Source organism: Trematomus bernacchii, unplaced genomic scaffold (assembly GCF_902827165.1).
Source record: "Trematomus bernacchii unplaced genomic scaffold, fTreBer1.1, whole genome shotgun sequence".
Taxonomy (NCBI): domain Eukaryota; kingdom Metazoa; phylum Chordata; class Actinopteri; order Perciformes; family Nototheniidae; genus Trematomus; species Trematomus bernacchii.
Window position 1 is genome coordinate 211,662 of NW_022987663.1, and position 24,852 is coordinate 236,513.

General features: G+C 40.5%; 1 protein-coding gene across 1 annotated transcript; it reads left to right on the plus strand.

The window, feature by feature from the left end:
• The first annotated feature begins 12,796 nt into the window (after nt 1-12,796).
• LOC117487092 (beta-1,4 N-acetylgalactosaminyltransferase 2-like) lies at nt 12,797-24,525 on the plus strand. The gene is made up of 12 exons (XM_034135735.1): nt 12,797-12,915; nt 14,458-14,594; nt 16,208-16,360; nt 19,143-19,249; nt 20,034-20,071; nt 21,005-21,071; nt 21,171-21,284; nt 21,563-21,649; nt 22,010-22,191; nt 23,338-23,481; nt 23,715-23,943; nt 24,059-24,525. The coding sequence occupies exons 2-12, from the start codon at nt 14,458-14,460 to the stop codon at nt 24,241-24,243; spliced, it is 1,443 nt and encodes a 480-aa protein (XP_033991626.1). The 5' UTR covers nt 12,797-12,915; the 3' UTR covers nt 24,244-24,525.
• Nucleotides 24,526-24,852: the final 327 nt, after the last annotated feature.

The window sequence follows — 24,852 nt, forward strand, 5'->3', positions numbered from 1 at the left end:
CATTATTATAACAGTTCTGTTTCATATGAGTGTTGAGAGCTGTATCCATAAATCTCTTAATTTTGCCCTCAAAGTGCACCAGATTGATGCATTTAACTTCAATTTAAAGAAAAACATCTTCTGTTGCCAAAGTGCTGTACATATAATAAAAATACCCTACAGTAAAGACACTTTACAGCAAATACAACAGCACAGTTTGTTCAGAATATCAGTATGAGTATGAGCACCCTCTGTCCTTTCTTTAAGGTTTCTCCGAACATGAGCTGTGTACACTTGTATGGCACATACGTCCCGAGCAGCATACACAGAGAAAACCAGCCAGGACAAAGTCCCCAGACACTGATACCCTGGGGTTACTAGCCCCAAATGTTTATTAACCAAAAACAAAACACAACCGCTCAGTTTCAATTAAAAGCAGCGACAAAAAGAAAAGTCTTCAGCCTGGATTTAAAAGTAGTAAGAGTTGCAGCGGACCTGCAGGTTTCTGGGAGTTTGTTCCAGATATTTGGAGCATAATAACTGAACGCTGATTTACCATGTTTAGACCCTGCTGGTCTCTGACAGGAGCAGATTGCAGGTTGAAAAAACCCTCAGCTCCGAGCTCGGCAGAATCTGCACCTGGCTCGCCGATAATAAATTATCATTACACCTGGGTAAAACAGAGTCCATTCTCTTCGGTTCGAAACATAATCTCAGCAAATCCGACGACTTCTCAGTTGCAGTGGGTGACATTATTGTCACAAGTAAGAAGGAAATTACATACCTAGGATCTATTCTTGAGGCAAACCTCTCCTGTGACAAAATGGCATCCAATGTAATAAAAAAAGTCAATCAAAGAACTAGATTCCTATACCGGATCTCCTCTCTGGTAAACAAAAACACCCTGAAAACTCTGGCAGGAGCACTCATTCAAGGGTACTATGACTATGCTTGCACGTCATGGTACCATAGCACCTCCAAGGCGCTAAAAATAAAACTTCAAACATCGCAAAATAAACTGGTCAGACTACTGCTTGACCTTTCATCTAGAACCCACCTCACCTCTGCCCACTTTGACAACCTAGGATGGCTTAGAGTAGACGACAGAGTACAGCTACTTGCAATGGGCCTGGTCTACAAGATCCACTACACCTCTATGGTACCCATGTACATGTCAAAATTCTTCCCAAAGGTCAAGGAATACCATGATCATAACACCAGAGGGAGCTCCACAAATCATGTAAAACCCAGATTTGGCACAAAAAAAGGGGAATACACGTTTCGCAATTATGCCACATCAAGGTGGAACGCTCTTCCCACAACTGTAAAGGAAAGTAAAACTATACTTACCTTCAAAACCTCTCTTAAAGAGCACCTTCGGGGGAAAGCATTGCAAAACTGGCCCCGGTAATGGTACAAATCTCAACCTGTCGTACAATGGACAGCTTCCCCCCCCCCATCTATGTATATACTCGCATTTTAGACTCTGTTACTAACTGTATATCTGTAGACTTGGTATGTCTTAAATGTCCGGTTAGGATGTATTAGAACGAAATCTAAAATGAAAATTGTAAATAAGCCATCTGTATGTAAAAAACCACCTGTATGTAAATTGTAAATAAGCCATCTGTATGTCAAATATGTCTTATATGTCTTAAATGATATGATGAATTGGAAATGGGGGACCCTGATGTAAACAAGACGAAAGTCTTTCTCTGGTCTGCATCCCCTTAACAATTGTATGTTTTGAGCTGTACTGTACTGTACCCAATATACAAGCTGTTAATAAACTTTTCAATCAATCAATCAATCAATCAATCAAGTTCTGACTCTGGAGACAGAAAGCTGACCAGTCCCTGAAGACCTGAGAGTTCTGGATGGTTCATAATTTAGCAGTAGGTCAGAAATGTATTTTGGGCCTAAACCATTCAAAACTTTGTAAACCAGCAGCAGTATTTTGCAATCTATTCTTTGACACACAGGAAGCCAGTGTAAAGACTAAACAGGAGTGATGTGATCCACTTTCTTAGTGTTTGTGAGGACTCGAGCAGCAGCGTTCTGAATCAGCTGAAGCTTTCTAATAGATCTTTTAGTGAGACCTGTAAAGACACTGTAATGGCAATTTTATTCTTCCAATGTCCTATATCCTTTACCATTACTTCACAGGAGGGCTGGAGAGTGATCCAGACGCAGACACAAACAGATGACTTTCCGGTCTTTTGGTGCAGTTTATAATGATGTTTATTTAGCGTTTTACATACCAAGGTTTTAATTATATAGTTTAATGGTTGTGGTGAGCATCTGCCGGGCTGGTGGAATCGGTATGCTCTCTTCCTTCTGTGTCCTCGTCATTTCCTGTCACCTGTGACCCCTTTATACACCCGGTGCAGCTAAACACCGCCACCAAGTGTTAAAAATAATATTGCACTATACATATAAATAAGGTAAACTGAGACACCAACAACACCCATAAAATGGCTCCTCCAGACACCATTACAGTAGTCGAGTCTGCTGAAGATAAAAGCATGGACAAGTTTTTCCAAATCCTGCTGTGACATTAGTCTTGTAATCCTAGAAATATTCTTTAGGTGATAATAGGCTGATTTAGTCATTGTTTTAATGTGACTGTTGAAACTCAGGTCAGAGTCCATGACTTCACCTAGATTTCTGGCTCTATCTGTTGTTTTGAACATTGCAGACTGAAGCTCAGCGCTAACTTTTATACGTTCTGCCTTGGCTCCAAAAACCATTACCTCAGTTTTATCTTTGTTTAATTGGAGAAAGTTTTGTCACATCCAGTCATTGATTTGTTCAATGCACTTACTCAGTGTTTTAATTGGAGTATAGTCTCCTGGTGAAATGGTTATGTAAATTTGTGTGTCATCCGCATAGCTATGGTAACTTATTTTGTTGTTTTTCATTATCTGAGCCAGTGGTAGCATGTAGATGTTAAACAGAAGAGGCCCCAAGATGGAGCCTTGAGGTACCCCACATGTCACATTTGTCAACTCAGATTTGTATTTACCTATAGAAACAAAGTTGTTTCTGTCCTTTAAGTAGGATTCAAACCAATTTAGAACTGTTTCCGAAAGTCCCACCCAGTTTTCTAGTCGGTCTAGTAATATGTTGTGGTCAACAGTGTCAAACGCAGCACTGAGATCTAATAATACTAACACTGAAGTTCTTCCACTGTCTGTGTTTAAGTGGATGTCATTGAAGACCTTTACAAGAGCAGTCTCAGTGCTGTGGTTTGGACGAAAGCCTGACTGGAACACATCAAAACAGTTATTTAAATGCAAGAAGTTACTCAACTGTTGAAAAACAACTTTTTCAATGATTTTACCTAGAAATGGCAGGTTTGATATGGGCCTGTAATTGTTCATTACTGAGGCATCTAGATTATTCTTTTTTAAGAGCGGTTTAATGACTGCAGTTTTCAGGGCCTGTGGAAAAATACCTGAGTGAAGAGACTTGTTTACTATATGAAGTAGATCTGAGGCCATGCAATGAAAAACATATTTTTAAAATCCTGTTGGAATAATATCAAGGCAGCAGGAGGAGGATTTCAGAAGTTGAATAATGTCCTCTAAGTTTTTATCATTAATCTGATGGAATTGTGTCATACTGTTTGAATTGATATTAGGTGGACACAGGGACAACACATTTGCTGTACCTGATGCAGAGGCACTGACTGCTTGTCTGATTTTCTGAATGTTGTCAGTGAAGAAGGAGGCAAAATCATTGCATGCCCTGGTGGATAGAAATTCAGAGGCTACTGACACTGGGGGGTTAGTTAGTCTGTCGACGGTAGCAAACAAGGCACGTGCGTTGTTTTTGTTTTTGGTAATGATGTCAGAGAAGAAAGACTGTCGTGCGTTTTTCAGTTCCAAATTTTAAAGGCCAAGTCTCTCTTTGTAGATTTCAAAGTGAACCTGGAGATTTGTTTTTCGCCACCTGCGTTCAGCTTTTCGACATTCTCTTTTTTCTCACGGTCATGGCCTTTCTCCATGGAGATATTAATTATTATTAATTAATTTTTTGAATTAAAATGATCTACTAGCTCATTTACTGAGATGTTAGCAGGGGCAAGTGTGGAGTAAACATTTCCCTAGTGTTTTCAGTTAAATATCACTTTGTGGTTACCTCTTTTTGAACATTTTGTGAACCGAAATAGAGCTCTCAAAGAAAACACAGGAATGATCAGAGAGTGCAACATCAGTCACCACAACCTCAGAGATATTCAGACCCTTTGAGATCATTAAGTCCAGAGTGTGCCCCTTATTGTGCGTGGGCTCCGTCACATGCTGAGTCAGTCCATAGTTATCAAGAACACAAAACAGTTCTTTAGCCCCTCTGTCCTGGGGGTTGTCAACATGGATGTTAAAATCACCAACAATGACTAGACGGTCAAAGTCAATACACACTATAGACAGCAACTCGGTAAAATCATCAAAAAAGCTTGCACAGTATTTGGGTGGTCTATAGATATTTAGGAACAGAGCTCGAGAGGAGCATTTCAGCTGAAGGGCCACATATTCAAAAGAAGCAAAGTCCCCATAAGATGTCTTCCTGCATTGAAGGGAATCATTGAACAGAATAGCAACTCCACCTCCTTTCTTATGCATTCTTTCCTGACTCATAAAACTAAAGTTGGAAGGGGTTGATTCGATAAGAACAGCTGCACTGTTATTTTGTTCAATCCAAGTTTCTGTTAAGAACATAAAATCGAGATTGGGCTCAGTGATAAAATCATTGATTAAAAATGTTTTTCCTGCCAAAGACCTGACATTTAATAAAGCTAGTTTAAGGTCGTTAAACACACTATCAGTCAGGTTTTTTGTAACAAGCTGTGGCTGACATGGAATCACTGCTAAATTTGATAAACTCACAAAAACATTTGAGCGCTTCCTGTATCTAAGATGATTCACTGCTCTTAATCTATTACCTATCAACACAGATATCGGCAAAGCTACTGGCAGGAAGGGCCCCGGCATGTCCTGGAAAGAGTTGAGAGTGCCATACGCCCTTGAGCCTGGACCCAGCACATATCAGTTTGCAGCGTTTTGTACACACACATCCCTATCAGGCTTTGAAGGGGAGGGAGGACCCACCACCCTGCTCCTCTCATCATAGGAGGGCAGGGTGAGGGCTACACTGTAGGAAGGGGGGTTTGGAAATCTGCTTCCATCTTCCTTGTATTGTTTTGGTTTGGATGATTGTGGTAGGCATGGTGATGAAGACGGGGGAGATGGTGCGCGTCTTGTCTTCGGTGATTTTGGTGGGCGTCGTTGAGGGGCGGGGGTAAAGGACATGCTGCCAACCCTGCGTATCGCCTTCATGCGGTCATCGAACTCCAGGGGGGAGGGCGAGGGTGAAAGGGTGAGCGGAGAGTAGAGAGAGCTGGGGGATGAATGAAGAGTATCCTCAAAGGCGTTGACAGGGGGGGTGACGGGCAGTGGAGACTCCTCCATTTGTGTCATAGGTCTCCCATAATCAGAACATTCCTCAGGCGGGTGATACTTCTTCAGGGTTTCCTGCGCGATTCGAAGCCAAAAGTGATTCATAATCGGCTGCTTCTTATTTAACTTAAATAAAACTGCCTCCCTTTAAGAAATCAAACCGTATCTAATTATCAGTCAGCAGGGATTTTTTATGAATCATAGCATTTATTTTACTAGATAATTCTTGTCTTGTCTTGTCACTTAAAATGTGCCTTCAATTAACCCAACAGTGATCCCTTAGCATCCTGAATGTTAATCTGTTTTCATAAGTGGTTTAGTATATTATAACAACCCTAATCAGACACATAATTTCATCCAATTACATAGAATAGAATGTAGAAAGCATTTGGATAATTAGAAAGTTATTAATATTGTATTGTCTTTTTGCACTCGAAGCCAACAACTGTTGTCCAGAATTTATGGGGATCGTTTTTGCTTCGTGACTGCTGGAACTATTATTGGAAATGGAATGGGAATGGGAATTGGAAAGCGACCTGATGACAGTTTATAACCTCTCTATGTGCAGATGCAAGATCAAAACAATGTGCACTCACGCATTTCCCACGTAGATCCTCGGGTAAACCTCATGGAAGTGTCTGGTGGGCCAGCTGTAGAATCCGCTGCTGTCCGTCAGCAGGTCGTTCAGCTGCTGGATGGAAACCTCAAATCCTCCGAGAAGGGTCCAGCTGCGGCCGCGGCAAGTACACGACACTACACGACACGCCCCCTACACGAAACGCCCACCTGACACGACACTACGGTGGCTGAGAGACATTACCGTACATGGCAGATTAAAAACGAATTGCAAATGTTATTGTAGCATTTTAAGCAACTATTAGGCAAATAAATTAATAACCTAGTCTATCCGTTTGAGACACAACAGTATAACTTTCAACCCAAATCATTTAGTCAACAAACGGTGATTTAGTAAACTTTTTTTTAATATATAAAATAGGTATTAATGAGATAATCTATTAATTATGTTTGTCTAACTGCTACACATGTATTTATACATACATGTAGATATTTGTGAACATCTAAATATAGTTGTTAAAGGTTTTAAGATATACATAATCACATCATGGGGTCATTAAGGACCAAATTAGGAGGGCCAGTCAGGCCACTAATGAGCTCAATCATTCACATGTATTATTATTACTTTATAAATTAAAAGTACTAGGGGTCTATTACAAAATCTTTGAAGGAATCGTCATGCATTCTGAATGTTTCTGTACTTTAAAAACATCATGGCTGAAGATCCTGTTCTTGTTCAAGATTATTCATACTCATTTGTGAATTTAACATCCATATTCACTCAAAACTGAAACAACACCAACATTTTTTTTGAAAGCATTGCAGGCCTAAAGCTCCACGTCAGTGACCTATATTTTAATTTCTTCCATCAAACTTTAAAAATGGCAAACAGCATGTTTTTAAAGATTTAATCTTTTAAGAAACAAAATATCAAATTTCAACAGAAGTGTTTAAAAACACGTTTTTAATGCAAATAAACTTGAAACATAAACCTATTTGTCATTTCAAAATTCACTTGTATTGTCTGCGTGAAAGGCACAGTAGGCTATGAGCGAATACATATCAACATTGAAAAAATGACAAAGTCGTACAATATATACCATGTGCTACTGTCTAGGATTAAGTATGATGAGACTTTTTTTAAGGAGGGACCCCAGAGCCAAGGGCAGGCCGAGCAGACCGCCTTCTCCCGCCGCAGGCTTCCCCGGTGATGGGCTCTGTGTAACAAGTCCCCTCAGTCTGTGCGGGGACTTGCACCACGGTGATGCTGCTGTCATCGCTCGCCTCTCCTCCGGTGGTGCCCTCGGCTCCCTCCGCCGCCACACTGCCCAGCACACTGGAGATCACTAATGTCTCTCAGCCACCGTAGTGTCGTGTCAGGTGGGCGTGTCGTGTAGTGTCGTGTACTTGCCGCGGCCGCGGCTAGACCATATTGAATCCTCCCCCCGAGGGGTCCTGTCGCTCCGGAGCCGCATCCTGCTGCCTGTGGCTGTCCTTCATGCCCGAAAACTGGAGGGAAATGTGGCGGACAGGTGTCGCTTTACCGGGGAGAAGGACCGGCGAAGTGCGCCTGCTGTTCAACTATGGAAGGGCAACAGTGCCATAAAATAAAACTGTTTTAACCTGTTAAGCACCAAGCCTGTTTTTCATGTTTCAGGCTCGAAAATGACATGCCCAAAACAAATGACTACAACTTAACTTCTACAAGGGTTATATGAATAATTGATTTTATCAAAGCAAGGTTACATCTGTGAGTTGGATGTAGAAGTGTCAGAATCAATATAGATGTTTTTTATTATAAAGAAAATTCAGATTTTACATAGTAAAAAACTGTAAATTATAGTGTCCGTCCAAATATTCTTTTTTACAGATAGTGAAAACTACCCTTGGATGATGGGTTAGTAGACTAAAAGCTTTAGGAATCCAAAGTACAACATATAATAAGTACCCTGTATCAAGATTGATGCAAAACAAGTGACATTTGACCTTTTTAGAGAGGTTTAGCCAAAACCACTCCACCTCTGAGGTGATTTGGGTGAAAATGTTTTTTTTTCCATATCTCTGGCCCCCCTTGGTTGTTTTGATGGTTGACACCTCTTTCTGACCGTTAGAGCCAATAGAATCGAAGGGGGAGTCCCCCACACACACACACGTTGTGAAGAGAAGAGGTTGAGGCTTCGCGCATGTAATTTTGCAGCAGAGTGGACCGATCTCTCGCTCTGACATTTGGAAACAAAAAAGCAGTTTTATTGCTTATGGATTATCAGAAATCATTTCAAAGAGGACACAGACACATAGGATTAACCTATGGATTAACTGCAGCATCGTTTTTTTATCGTTTTAATGCCATTGAAGACCAGTTTTGACCAAGGTAAGCCATGTTAGCGTTTCTAGCTACCTAGCTCCACATGTTATGATGTACGCTTTCGTTTATAGCGTCGCAAATGTTTATCACTGAGTGTTGAGGTGGGCACCCCCAGATTCTGTGTCTCCAGGAGACCCAAAATGAGGGTTTGGCTGTGCATCTAGGATAAGTAATAAGGGAGTTATGAGTGAGTTTAGGTGCAGTGATAGGTTACATTTTTTCGCTCTTGGCTAATTCAGAGGCTGAGTATTAGCATTGTGGGTTTTTTTTGAAAAAAAAAATTAAAAAGATCAGTTAGCTGAGTTTCTTCCCGTTACATGGATATAAAACATTCATAGTTTATTAAATATTAAGATTCCTTAGACGTTGTTTCCTGCGAATGACGCGTTTATCCGCCCGGTACCGGGGGGGGCGGTGCGTAACAGGTTCACACTGTTTTTTTTGTTAAACAAACTTTTTTTCGTGCCTTTCATGGGGATAAAATATGAACAAGGTTATAGTATACAACATACATTTTTTTTTTAAAGTCCAAGTATAGTATGTCAAAAAATATGAAAATAGTCTAAATATAGTATGTACATAATGGCAGCCTACTGCTCCTAACACTAGGATGGGTCAAATGCAGAATGTAAAATGTCCCCTCTGTGGGACGATTAAGGGTATATAAAATGAAACAAATAACAAATAATAATATGAAAAGAGTCATATTGTAGTATGGTTAATAATATTAAAAAGGTCAAATTATAGTATGTCAAAGAATGTGAAAAAAAGTCATAGTATAGTATGTCATAAAATATGAAAAAATAAATTGTACAGTATGTTGAAAATATGAAACAAGTCGCTTTCTGCTGTCTATCCTTCATCCCCGAACACTGAAGACCCGTTAAATGTTATGGAAAGTTTTCGTCCGTTTTGCGGTTTTCGTGGTGCGAAAATATGAAAAACGTACGGTATACTGTATATATTAAAAAGTTGCTTTGAATAAAAGCGTAAGCCAAATCAATTGTTATGTCAAAATGTAATGTAATATAGTACGTCTTAAGTCAGAGCATAGTACTTTCAAAAATATGAAATAAGTCAGAGTATACTATTTTTATAAATGTGAGTATTGTATGTCATAAAATATGAAAAAATCACTTAGTGATGTGTCGGTCACGAACGAGCCGATTCTTATGAACGGCTCTTTGGTACGAACGAGGGGAACCGAGTCGTACTTGGTGAGAGCCATTATTATTATCGTTCAATCGTTGGTCCGCACTCACTGCCTGCCAAAATCCAATCGCCTTTTAAAAAGCTTGATTTTGTTCCCCAAACGTATTCTGTGAAGACCCGCTCCTACTCTGATTGGTAGGTTTCAGCACGAGGAGTGAGATGGGGTGGGTCTTAATGGAATACGCGAGAGAGAGAAGTCATAACAAGTGGTACAGGACAGGTAGACGACGTGTTTTTCGGATGGAAAAACGCAGCAGCATTTGGATGCACTTCAACCAAAACCCAGGCAGTGATAAAGCGCACTATTTGTAAAGGCAAAATATCCTTTAACCTGTTACGCACCGCCCCCCCGGAACCGGGCGGATAAACGCGTCATTTGCAGGAAACAACGTCTAAGGAATCTTAATATTTAATAAACTATGAATGTGTTATATCCATGTAACGGGAAGAAACTCAGCTAACTGATCTTTTTAATTTTTTTTTTCAAAAAAACCCCACAATGCTAACACTCAGCCTCTGAATTAGCCACGAGCGAAAAAATGTAACCTAAAACTGCACCTAAACTCACTCATAACTCCCTTATTACTTATCCTAGATGCATAGCCAACCCATCGATTAGCATCTCCTGGAGACACAGAATCTGTGTAAAAAACCTCAACAGTCAATGATAAACATTTGCGACGCTATAAACGAAAGCGTACATCATAACATGTGGAGCTAGGTAGCTAGAAACGCTAACATGGCTTACCTTGGTCAAAACTGGTCTTCAATGGCATTAAAACGATAAAAAAACGATGCTGCAGTTAATCCATAGGTTAATCCAATGTGTCTGTGTCCTCTTTGAAATGATTTCTGATAATCCATAAGCAATAAAACTGCTTTTTCGTTTCCAAATGTCAGAGCGAGAGATCGGTCCACTCTGCTGCAAAATTACATGCGCGCAGCCCCCACCTTTTCTCTTCACAACGTGTGTGTGTGGGGGCCTCCCCCTTCGATTCTATTGGCTCTAACGGTCAGAAAGAGGTGTCAACCATCAAAATCGACCAAGGGGGGCCAGAGATATGAAAAAAAAAACAATTTTCACCCAAATCACCTCAGAGGTGGAGTGGTTTTGGCTAAACCTCTCTAAAAAGGTCAAATGTCACTTGTTTTGCATCAAGCTTGATACAGGGTACTTATTATATGTTGTACTTTGGATTCCTAAAGCTTTTAGTCTACTAACCCATCATCCAAGGGTAGTTTTCACTATAAGTAAAAAAGAATATTTGGACGGACACTATAATTTACAGTTTTTTACTATGTAAAATCTGAATTTTCTTTCAAATAAAAAACATCTATATTGATTCTGACACTTCTACATCCAACTCACAGATGTAACCTTGCTTTGATAAAATAAATTATTCATATAACCCTTTTAGAAGTTAAGTTGTAGTCATTTGTTTTGGGCATGTCATTTTCGAGCCTGAAACATGAAAAACAGGCTTGTTGCTTAACAGGTTAAAGCAGGGTCAACAAATAATCTCCATCGCCACTTAAAGGTAGGGTAGGTAAGTTTGAGAAACCGGCTCGAGATACACTTTTTGTTATATTCCATGGAATGCTCTTAACATCCCGATAGCAATGAATATCTTAAGTGCTTTGACAAAAAATCCATAAAAAATGTCATCTGTGGAAGCCATAATACTGTAAAAAGCACGACCAATCATTTTAGCCGGCCCGGCTAAAATAACTGGATGGCCTACCTGCCTGTCAGCCTTCCATCTGTGCACAAACTTATCTCGTGCCCTCATTGGTCATGTGCGCGTTCGTGTGTGTTGGAGGAGGGGCTCTGTAAGGAAGTGGCAGATTTTCTCTGGTTGTGTATTTTCAAATTCTAGCGATCTCAAGCCGGTTTCTCAAACTTACCTACCCTACCTTTAATAACACAGTATCTAATATTAAGAGTAGCGTGAATTTCATTCAAGGCAAGGCAACTTTATTTACTTAACACATACAGAGGGTCAATTCAAAGTAGTATGATTCACTGACATGAATGACATGGATATGGCGCCACCTTGTGTCATGTTTACAATGCAGATTATTGACATTAGGTCTGGCAATACAGTCAATCATTATCCTGGTGATTATTTCGCAGATAAACCTAGTAACCCCGCCCCCGTTTGAACGGCTCTTTTGAACGGCTCTTTGAAAGGAACGGAGCCATAAGATCCGGCTGCCTTCAAAGAGCCATAATTCCCATCACTAGCGTCACTGTGTAATGATTTATTGTTTTACAGATACATGGTCCAATTTTACTACATGTAGAAATGTTATAGATGCTTTGTATATAAATGTGACTCACTAGTGGTGCTAACTCATGCTTGCAAGCGTTGAAGACCTTAGGAGGATAAAGTTGCAACAAGCCGTGTTCTATGGGCTCAGAAGGATTCACACTTGTATTTCATGATCCGCACTTGTGTTTTTCAATGCACACACAAATGTGTTCCGTTTCATATTCATGTAAATAAAATCCAAATACAGAAAAAGTTTTACATATGTATTTTTGATCCTCACATATCTGTTTTCCGTTTAAAACCGCTGCACCTACAAACACAACCCGCTCTCTGTGCATGGATCGCTGTGCATTCGTGTGTGGGTTTCTTGAGACTCCCCTGACGGTCACCCGATTCGTACTTATAATATTTTCTATCTATAGCCAATCAGATGTCTCCTTCATTCTAAGCCAATCACATGAGCGCGCCCCCACGAGGGTATGATTTCTTGCATTCATGACGTAGCGCTTCATATATGCATGTTGCGCTGTCCGGAGCTGACAGGTCCATGGAGCCTGCCTGCTAATATACTTTGTACAATAATTTAAGGAATAAAATACAAATTAAATTGAATTTAAAAAATGTTTTTATTTATACATGTATATTATATATACACATATGTGTGTGTGTGTGTGTGTGTGTGTGTGTGTGTGTGTGTGTGTGTGTGTGTGTGTGTGTGTGTGTGTGTGTGTGTGTGTGTGTGTGTGTGTGTGTGTGTGTGTGTGTGTGTGTGTGTGTTGTGTGTGTGTGTGTGTGTGTGTGTGTGTGATGTTAATATGAATTTAAATTGTAAAAAATGCTTCCACAGTATGCAACACAAGTGGGTGTGGTGAATATTTAAATCTCTGTCTGGCACATCACATTGTTACAGCTCATCACATGGTCACAGCTCTGTTTCAGGTGTGCCAGCCCTGAGGTTCACAGGATAACATCAACGCAGCTCACAGACAGATTTAACACAGGTCTGAAGTGCGCTAAGACGAAGACACCTGGAGTATTGTTTAACCATCAGGTATTTACTATTATAACTATTGAATGTGGTGTTTGTAATGATGTATTATAATGATTGTGATGTTTGTCAACTTGTATAGTTTAGTAATAAATGTCAAACTACTGTAATGTATTTAAAACAAGACAAGTGGTGATGATGCCCACACCGGGTGTTTCCACCGTGAAAGAGAAGAATATAGAGATTTAACCGGGGAGTGTGACATGTGTTCGCTCTGTTTGGTGATACTGACGTAGGCTTCTGTCACATTTAATTTAAAGCAGGTGATCTAGGTGAAGGCTCTGCATTACAGGTGCTTGACAAATCCATTTTATTTTCTATCATTTAAGTGTGTCTTTTTTCTGCTTGGATTCGGGCTTCTTTTACAAACCAGCATGCCATGACGTTTGTCAGCGAAACGGCTGGAAGTCTGCCTAATTCAAACCATCTCAGGGGGGAGGCAGCCTCTTTTTACAACACATGTAACGTACTGTCTGTCTTGAAATTATAATAATATTATAATTTTTGCCGGGGTGTATCCTTTTACTCTATGTGTACAAAGATGACATAGAGTACATAGAGTACAAGGATGCACAGACTCTTGTACCTTTCCAGGGAAATTCTGTGTGGACACACTTTGGCCGTGTTAATAGGGCGCGGTGTTTGGATAAGAATAGATGACATTTATTGAATAGCATAAAAAAACTTGTTATTGCATGTTCCAGTTGTTGGAAGTTGGCAAGTGTCCGGACATCCTTCTCAACACTTTTAACTTCATGGCTTATTTACTGCAGCATTAAAAAATTAACTAACAGGTTCAGAAGAAGTGCTGGAGGCAGACAGAGTGCGATGCAAGAGACCCCGGGATTGTACTGCTGAACACATGTTGTATTTGCATTTTATAGCCAAAGCCTTCTTGTTGGTTGACCGAGGTGAAGGCTGGTAAACCACCCGAATATTAACATACATGTTACGCTTCCTTACAGGTGTCCATGGTCACTACATTGACCGACACTTGACCTTGTTAGTTTTCCAGCACGAGAGAGGGGAGTTTTTACTCGTAATCGTAACTTCGTACCTCATTAACTTCAGATATTGTGAAGAATAGTTTACCTGAACCTACTAAAGGTGGCCTTTTAGTTTGACATGAACACTCTTAATGTGAGGCCTTGTTTTTTTAACTTGGCCACATGAAGTTACACACACATTCTGATGGAAACACTGATCTGACCGTGTTCACAGCCTCACATTACACTATATTATTAAACTGCACTATACCGTAGGAAAAACACTGTTACGAATAAAGGTTTCTTTTATACTACAGTCAACTATAATGTCATTTTATCCAGTGATGACACTTTCTTGGTGTTTTTGTCACATGAGGCGCCTCAGTTCTGTTCTGTTTTGTCTGGGTTAGTGAGGTTAGCAAGTGTCATGTCTGACATGGACAGCTGACCTACTTCTTGTTTACTGGCATCATACGTTCCTCTCACTGAACCTTTTTGTTTCTCCATTCTCATGGTTCAGGAATCATGGTTAATGGTCTGTCTTTTTGTTTCTCTACAGATGGCTCTTTGTAATGTAGCAACACTTCAGACTGCTACTCTTGGGTGTATGTTGGTGTGTGTTCTTTCATATCTGTTTATAAATGGGAATGTTGGAGGTCCTGAAGCCAACCCACTTCCCTCACAACATACAAAGAGGTAAAGTATCCAATTCTGTGTGTGTGTGTGTGTGTGTGTGTGTGTGTGTGTGTGTGTGTGTATGTGTGTGTGTGTGTGTGTGTGTGTGTGTGTGTGGTGTGTGTGTGTGTGTGTGTGTGTGTGTGTGTGTGTGTGTGTGTACAAATAATGGATACAATAGTAATATACTTTGTACAATAATTTAAAGAATAACATACAAATACAATTGAATTAAACATGTATTTTTATTTATACATGTATATTATATATTTATATTAAAGTGGACCTATCATGCTATATTTGACTAATATATTGTAGGACCATACCTATATAAGGCATATTTATACTTTTTTTTTTTTCAAAATACCAAACAGATCATGCATTTTAGCCATGCCTCATTTCGCTCAATTTGAAAAATGTTAGCTCTGTTTTTGCAAGGGTTGATTCAGTGAGAACAGCACCATCTAGAGGCCTGGCATATGTACTACAGCGTCTCCAGCGCTTTCGAACGGCAATGGCCGTGGCTGTCTCCTCCTGATTGGTGGAGTTGGCCCAATAGCCGTAGCGCCACCGTCCTGACGTCAGGACAGTGTTCAAATCTGGATCAGTTTTTATCAGATCCGTTGCAGCCCCTTTTTTAGAGATTTGGGTATGGAGGAAAATAGAGAGGGTTGTGTTTTCTGACACTTGGTGAGTTCCCTGGAACACCGGGGACACATATTCATGTAGAAAAGACGTACAAAAGTGCATTTTGCATGATAGGTCCCCTTTCATATTAGTATATTTTACTCTAAGTGGGACCATGTGTGTGGGTTTATTGAGACTCCCCTGACGGTCACCCGATTCGTACTCGTAATTTTTTCTATCTATAGCCAATCAGATGTCTCCTTCATTCTTAGCCAATCACATGAGCGCGCCCCCACGAGGGTATGATTTCTTGCGTTCATGACGTAGCGCTTCATATATGCATGTTGCGCTGTCCGGAGCTGACAGGTCCATGGAGCCTGCTAATAATAATATACTTTGTACAATCATTTAAAGAATAAAATACAAATTAAATTGAATTCAAATTTTTTTTTTATTTATACAGGTATATTATATATTTATATTTATATTAATATTAGTATATTTTACTCTAAGTGGGACCATGATCTACTCAATGGACATCATGCTGTAATGAACAATAATTAAAACTAGAGATCAAGAACATTAACTCATCAGGAAAATGTTAACGGTGCATTCCCTTCAATGGTGTTTTCATTTGTCAGACAGTTTATAGATGTGTTATCTTCACGGTCATCTGTATATTGTTTATTTCTACTCTTTTATTTGTACTTATATGCAATGCATTTTTTAGTTTTATGCTGCTGCAACGAAAACATTTGGGATTAATAAAGTACATCTGATCTTATCTAATAAATCCCGATGAAACAAGGGTTATTTTTTCATACAATCGGACTTGTTTTTGTGGGGTCTCCACCTGAAAAACAGTTTAAAGCGCTTCTGAATTAGCCTCACTTCTCAGAAATGGAGGATACCGTGTGGTTGGTCATTGGGGTTCTTTACTGATAATATGACAAAGAAGTCAAATGAATGTTCACTTCAGGACTTCCATGTAACCCCCACTTTCACAGGTTGCCACCCCCTCTTCCACCGAGTCATCTTCCCTCCCCTGGTCCATGCACCTGTGCCAACGGTTCAATGCTTCTCAAAAACTTGGTGCCTAAGAATCAGGCGGTGGAGCTGATAAAACGCAGAGAGAAGGAGTTCCAACAACACAAAGCCAGGTAGGGAGCGGCTGCTTTCCATTGGCCTCGTTGTTGGTTATGCTAAATCCTAGGGGTGGGAATCACCAGGCTCCCCACGATACGATACTATCGCGATACTTAAGCCACGATACGATAGTATTGCGATTCTACGATATGCTAAATATTGCGACACAGTATATTGCGACATTGCAAATCCCATGCGTCATATCCATGTCCGCCTCCCTTCCTGGTTAAAAGTATGTATTTGCAATATGAATAGTTTATGTAAATAACCCAATTTGTGTTCTTTGAACCTGAAAAGGAGATGGCATTGTTTTTATTACTTTCATTGCAATTGTATACATGTCTTAACGTAACTTCCTGTTTTATATAGAGTGGCGAAGTCCCTCCCCTTCCGGTGGACCTCCATGGGACCTTATTTCGGAAAAATTATGTATTGAAGTCAATGGAGAGAGAAAGATTATCTTTCGATCCCGTTTGAATTGTGCCACGAATTACACATATGATGTTTGTCAATTTAAAAGATAATTTTGCAAGTCAAAAAAAAAAAGATGTGTCGTAAAACTGTGAAGAAACACATTTGTTTGTGTGAAACGCTCAATGAACTACATCTCTGGTCTCACAGAACAACACACGTCACCAAGATGGCCGTCACTACTGTCATGTCAACAAAACGATTGACTTCCCTCACTATCACCACAATGAAACACGTCCTGAAGAATGTCATGCAAAGCTGCCTGCCTGCCTTCCTTTGATTCTCTCTGAACTGCCTGGTCGTTTTAATGTTTAATGTCAACCATTTGTGCAGATAGCATGAAGTAGAGAAGATCGCAGATGCTAGCGTTAGCGTTAGCATTTCTCCCCCGGTCTTAAATGGTGTATTATAGAATGATCACACCGGTGACAGTACTATTCAAAGGGTTCACGAAATATGACTACTACTCTTACTGTTTAACATTTTGGGTTACTTAATGTTACTTCATGTTAAGGCTAATAAAAATGGCATGGCTGTAATGCTAACTAACGTGCTAGCTACTAGCTAGCTTGATCCAGACACTCCTGGTCCTTTCATCAGACGGGAAGCGAAAGAACGAGCAAGACCCATTGCTGGTATGAACAACCTGGTACTAAGCACACAGGCATCTTGTTAAAGTTATCTTATCTTAGCCAGCGCCATATAGATAGATTATATCTATATGGCGCTGATCTTAGCTATCTCTTAGTGGAGGAAAACAATTGTGACATCACTTACGCGACTCTGGGATTTATAGTCTTTCTAGTTGCGTATTTTTCATAGTCTTATATTTCAACAGTTTTACGACAAACTGTGACTTTTTTGACATGGAAATGATTTTTTAAGATTGACAAACATCATATGTGTAATTCATGGCACAATTCAAACGGGATCGAAAGATACGTTTTCTCTCTCCATTGACTTCAATACATTATTTTTCCGAAATAAGGTCCCATGGGTCGGAAGTAGATGGGCGTGACTTCGCCACTCTATAGACATGCTTTATTTTGAAGGTAACTTTGCGCTATTAGCAGGAAGTTACTGTTCCTAAAGCAAAAACTTGACGGAGAAAAATAACAGATATTAACGGACATATCAACATTTAAATACGGCGACATCAAAAGATAAAGTTTACATTTCAGTGTTAGCAAGAGGCACAAGGTTAGTGTTAACTGTTATATAAACATGTGCTTTGTGTCTCAATTCGTTTATAACTTTGCTAACTATTTGAAGTTCACTTGTTGAATGGTATTCTAAAGTAATGCTCATATGGATGTAGCTTAAATGTATTTGTTGTTTTGTGAGATGTCGCAAGGTGAGGCCCCATGCAGTCTGCTTGATCTTCCTGTAGGGAGGGACGCCCTGGGAAGAGTTGTTTTACTCAACCCTTAAATGGTTTCCGTACCCTGGGGGATACAGTCATTTGAAGGGCTTGTGTAAAATTGGTGTAAAAACTGTGTAGTTAAGGTGTAATATTGGTGCTATGTGGGTGTTCTATGGGTCTAATAAAAGTGTAGTATAGTAGTAACATGGGTACGATATGGGTGTAAAAGCTGTGGGACATATGTGTAATATGGGTGTAGGATTGCTGTTAGATTGGTGTAATATGGGTCTAATAACAGTGTAATTTAGGTGTGTCATGGGTTTAATAACTGTGTTTTATTAACAACAGTGTTACTATTATACCAGAATTACCAATTACCCTGGTAACTTCAAACAATACCCCTTTTTAAATTGTTGACAAATCGTCCCTACATCACAGCCAGGTAGGGATGGGCTGCTTTCCATTGGCCTCTTTTTGGTTATTCGAGTTACTCAAGGTGAAGTCCTGCATTTAACATTTTACAGTCCCTGTCCCTTTGTCAACTTTCCATGTGTTTCCTGATAATTATCCTCTGGTTTGTGCTGAAAAAAGTTCTCGCTACATCTTTAAATTGGGCAAAGTTTGCCTCTGCACTGCTTATTATAACATCATGACATCATTACAGGAACATGTCATTACGTCATTGTAACTCCTGTCTGTCCATTATATGTTTATCAAAAGTTTCTCTAGGAAAAACATTAAAACCTCTAAGATTTCCACAGCATTTGCAGTTTTATCCAAATCTCCCGCTGTATATAATTTACATTACATTACATATCATTAACTGACGCTTTTATCCAAAGCGACTTACAATAAGTGCTAAAAAAACGTGATTTTTCTTTTTTTTTTACAGCATAACTTAATTGCCAAGGTACTAAATCTACTTTCATTTCTTTATGGATCACATCCTATCTCCCCAACAGGACTGAGTCTGTGTTATCCACACGGCTGTATGCTCCGTCTAACTCTCCCCTGCAGTACCCTATCCAGGGTTTCAAAGTACGACCTATGACCCCCACCTTCATCCCAGGTATGCTACACCGTACAGTATGTCCTTTCATTACTCTCATTGTGACACAACAGAAGACTGTGTTTAAAATACAATTAAAAACTAATGCTGTATGGCTCGAGAACTAGTTAGACAGGAAGCTGGATTGTGATGTTTGGTTTGATCACAACCTGATATATTTGCATTACCTAGGTTTAGTACAGAGTCAACAAAGCCAGAGGTGAATGAGTGTACTTATGTAAATGAAGAGTATTGTGGAGGAAACTTCTGTGTAGCAATGCATGGAGTCACCGACTCAGGAAGGAGACACGGTGAGAGTTGGAGCTTTGATGTCAAACACTGATGGGTTTATTCAGAGTATTCGGCCGGAGGATTCACATCACAAGTCAAAGAGTCAGAGGTTCTGACTACACGGTAGAGTTGCCACGTCAATTCTGAAGAGCCTCTCTCTATGCTAGACCTTTTAACAGGTTCACAGAGAATCAACATCTCTGAAGGAGTAGACAAAACAGCTGGGAACACTGAACCACCTGCGTCCGACACTCATGGCCTCAAAGATTTCACATCTTAGAGTCCACAAACACCGATAAAGAAGTGCCTCAGCGTTCTCACAACAATTACCATTCGTGCCAGACAAGTTGACCGGTCACAAACTGGTGACAACAACACATATGGCACCAATGCCTTTCCTTAAAGGAGATAACAGACGTCAGAGTAGATCATAAAACGTCACAGAGCAAAAGGTTAGATATCTAGAAGAATTATTCCCTAACAAGTATGAAAGCACACTTCCTTTTGATTTCAGGTCTAGCACTGCATGCAGAACAAAGAAAAAATTACACGGTTGGTGTAATCTCACAGATACAGCTGATCTCCTTCAGAGAAACCTGGGTCCCCTTCTTAACTTTAGCCTTTACTTTGTGATTTCCTCCGATTCCAATACCATTTTTTCATGCAAAAAGGTGTGGGCTATCTGTGCATCCCAGCTTTACCTGTGCAGGTTGCTAACTTGCATATGTTGGGCAATTATGTTGGGTTAATGAGCATTAATTACAATTATACCCTATGTGGACAATATTAAAACAAATGGCTTGGTTTTGTGGGTTGTTCGGGAGTCCATTTCTGACATTTTCAGTCTCAAAAATGGCAGTTTTAACCAGAAAATGCAGATATACTGTATGAACTCTCTGTGGGCTTTTTTAGATTAAATGTGGCTTACTTTGGGACATTTGGGGGACTCTGGATCATTTGGATTGGACAGATTGCTTATTTATTTGAAAAACAATAATAATATTCATCTTGTGCTCTCTTTATCCAATCATCTCAACACTGCTCATGGTAGTCAAAATCAGTCAACCGAAAGTACAAATATGGCCACTTTCTGGTTAAAACTGCCATTTCTTATCCTGAAAATGTCAGGAATGCATTCAGTATCTCCAATTACCCCCAACACCACTCCAAAGTTGTCCAAATCAGCTAAGTCATTTTTCAACTATTGTTTACATAGGCTATAATGCCTTTCATTTTAATTAATGCAACTTGTGCTAATTGTGCAAACATAAGCAGGTTAGCATCCAGCAGCTTCTATGTGCTGGGGACCCTACTCTACATTTCTATCATAACACTTTGGGGTACACTATTCTCGCAACTAGACTAAACTATTTCTCCACCTTGACGTCTTTTCCTGGGCTGCCTAATCTTTGGATTAGATAACAATGTGGTTTTTTTATCTTGCAAAATAAACGATGAAGATTTACTGAGCTGTGTCGACTCTAGGTGTCCTTGAAAGTGTCCACAGGAGTCCTGAGTACAACTATTCCAGCTGCACGAGCAAAGGTCCAAGGTGAGCTCTAACTAAATGTGACTGGTTAAACAAATGAAAAAGTATACACATTTTGAGGTTGAGGAGATAAACTCATATAATATGTTCTCCCCATGACAGGTAATGGTGAGAGCCGACTGATGATGGTGTCCAGCAGCCTGGAGACCCTCAATGAGCTGCTGGCTAATGTGTCCTATACCAGCACTGTTTATCACATACACACCGGAGACCTCGGTATGACATAAAGAATTCTCTTTATATCAAAAATCTGTCTTTGTAGCAAGGAGATGGACAAGATAACCCTCACCCTAACCCTACTAGAGCAAATGTAATCAAATATAATTGCAAAGTTGTCAATGTGTTTTACAAGTTTGTTTGTAAATGTGTGTTTCTGTGTGTGTTTAATCTAGAGTCTGTGAAATGTGTTAGTGTGCCCACTATTTTTGTAATTGCTTTTATTACCTAATGTTTTATCAAAGAGACACAGCTTAGCTTTCCTCTTCTGTACTCAGCATCCTTCCAGTTTGAGGACCATGAAGCTGTGTTTCCCATTACCATCAAACAGCCTCAACCTCCAGTCCTGTACGACATGGGAACAGGTAGGAGTTCACTCAGCGTGGGGATAAAACACTCATTTATTCATGGCAGGAAGGAGCTGCTTCTCTTCTTTGTGGGATATACATTCAGCCATCAATCAGTGATCTCATATAAAAGCTAAAATGCTGTCCAGTATATTCCGGACTACTTCACCAATCCTGTTAATGTTGTGTAAGTATGTCAAATCAGTCAAATCAGTTAGCATTGAAATAATCCATTCCTAATTCAAGACACAAATTGAACAGATCGGTGCAGGTCTGAAAACGTAAACAGAACAGACATGAGCTAACAGCATGGACAGTGGATCTCATGATGTCTTCATGTGTCGTTTCTTTAAATAACTCTTCTTCTCTATATGTCAGATATCAACTCTCAAGTCACCATCACCACTAAGACGTTCCTGCGCTACCCACAACTCAAGGTGTTGTTGAAAAGCATCCGGCAGTTTTACAAAGACATAGAAGTCATCATCGCAGATGACAGCTTTGTAACAGAGAACATTACTGGAGATCACATCCAACATTACATCATGCCTCCAGGAAAGGTAACCACACACTGTAATGTTAGTGTTCAATATCCTCCTGCCTATTTGGTTTTGTGGGAGGCGGGGCTTAGCCTTCACTTACCAGGCCACACCTGAACTGGCAGGAAATGTTGGGCAAAAGGGAGAGGAACTCTGGGGGCGGGGAATCTCTGGGGGCCGGGCAGGAAGGTAGCAAAGGTCTCGAGACCTTTCTTGAGGACAGTCTGGACGGAGGCCTCGAAGGCTTTGGGACCTCTCTTGAAGCCAGTCTGGAGGGTGGCCTCGAAGGCGGTGGGACCTTTCTTGAAGACAGTCTGGAGGGAAGCCTCGAAGGCAGCGAGACCCTCTCTTGAGGACAGACTGGAGGGTGGCCTCGAAGGCGGTGGGACCCTTTCTTGAAGACAGTCTGGAGGGCGGCCTCGATATGGTGGGACCTCTCTTGAAGACAGTCTGGAGGGACGCCTCGTTACGGTGGGACCTCTCTTGAGGACAGTCTGGAGGGCGGCCTCGATATGGTGGGACCTCTCTTGAAGACAGTCTGGAGGGACGCCTCGTTACGGTGGGACCTCTCTTGAGGACAGTCTGGAGGGAGGCCTCGATACGGTGGGACCTCTCTTGAGGACAGCGGCGGGAACCCTCAGGAGGCTGGTGAAATAATGACATTACCACTCTGAAATAGAGAGATTTGTGCAATGGTGTGACTATACATTTCTGACATAGCACGTTGGGGAACTCAACATGTCCGGGTTCACAACAGGACTCTATGGGCAGCAACTAGTCTGTATGGTTGTGATCAGAGGCTTGTGCACCTTTTAATACACCTATCTGGCTTCCTTCTGTATTCCACAGACAGAAGGGTGCCACTGGGACCCTTGTCAGGCAAATGATCATACGGATGTTACCTGTTATTGTTAACATGTCTTATGTACCTTTTGTTTCCATTTGGTAGGCTCTAATGTAAATTACTTCGTTGCCTGTCACCATTTCTTCTATGTTTGTTCATTTTTTACCAGAATGTGTTTAATTGTGGAGTTTCCACTACAGGCAGAACCAGCATAATACAAAACAAAGAGACGCGACATTAAGCATTAGCTTTCAACCCATTGCATTGAGCTTCTCACCTAGCAAAACCATTGAAAAAGATTCCAATTATGTTTCCTCCATCAGGGCTGGTTTGCTGGCAGGAATCTGGCAGTTTCCCAGGTCACCACCAAGTACATCCTGTGGGTAGACGATGACTTCCTGTTTACCAAGTGGACCAAAATCGAAGAGATGGTGAAGGTGATGGAGGCGGTCCCAGAACTGGACGTGGTAAGACTCAAATGGCTCGTTTCTAAAGGGCTCTGCTTGTGTTAAATACTTGTTGTGTCTACGAGCTGTGAAGCATGTGAGACTTTCATACCCCTTTTCCATCAAAGAGGTTCCAGGGCCAGTTTTGGAGATGGTGCCCAATTGCCAACAACTATTTCGTCTTTACAATGCAGGTACACAATGAACTGGTAGTCAGTTTATAAGCAGTTCTCTTGTCTCTCTGTTCCTTTCAGCTCGGCGGTAAAGTAGGAAAAGACCAGTTTTATTCCTCTCTCATCTATGAGGAAGGAGACGAAATGGAAGGTGGCTGCATGTACAGGAAGACCAGAGGGAAGTTCCACTCTCTTCCTGGTTACCCAGAATGCTCATTGGTCAGTGGGGTGGTCAACTTCTTCCTGGCTCGTACAGATGCCGTACAGAGGGTGAGATTCGACCCTAAGCTCAAGAGGGTAGCACACTCAGGTAGGTCTAGATGGTTTGTAGTCAAAGTGGAGGTGGTTCTAAACTCTTTCAGTTTTTGCTCTACATGATTGTAGTTGGCCTTTTTTAAATGGCAAATGTCTGTCGTTTCTTCTAGAGTTCTTCATGGATGGCCTGGGCTCCTTGATGGTGGCAACATGTGGCCATGTGTCCATTGGACATCAGAAAAGACGTAAACAGAAGGGCTACATGAGGTTCAGACAACCTGCAAAGAGTGATACAATCTCAAAGCTGCAGCTCCACTTCTTCAAAAACCACCTGAAATGTATCCGCTATGGATAGAAGACCACTAGAGCAGTGGTTCTCAAACGTTTTGTTTATGCGGACCACTATTTATTATTAAGGATTTTCGCGGACCACCTCATATGCAAACCGTAGAAATAAGTACATATATAAATGTAGTGTTAAAACGCAGATATTTGTTATAGTTAATCATAGACAATCAAAAGTAAATTGAAGCCTATCTGATACTTTTGTCGCACGTGTGACCGGTGTGGGGGAAACTTCTGTGTAGCAATGCATTGGGAGTCACCGACTCAGGAAGGAGACACGGTGAGAGTTGGAGCTTTTGATGTCAAACACTGATGGGTTTATTCAGAGTATCGGCCGGAGGATTCACATCACAAGTCAAAGAGTCAGAGGTTCTGACTACACGGTAGAGTTGCCACGTCAATTCTGAAGAGCCTCTCTCTATGTTAGACCTTTTAACTGGTTCACAGAGAGGGCCAAAACTGAAATTAATCCAGTACTTGAAACATCATTTTAGGTCTGTCTGTGCATGGGTAATACATTAAAGAGTAGTGTTGTTAAGCCTGATTGCTGGATGATTAAGTATATTAACATTATCTGATATAATATATAATAATAATTAGAAATATCTTATCTTAATAT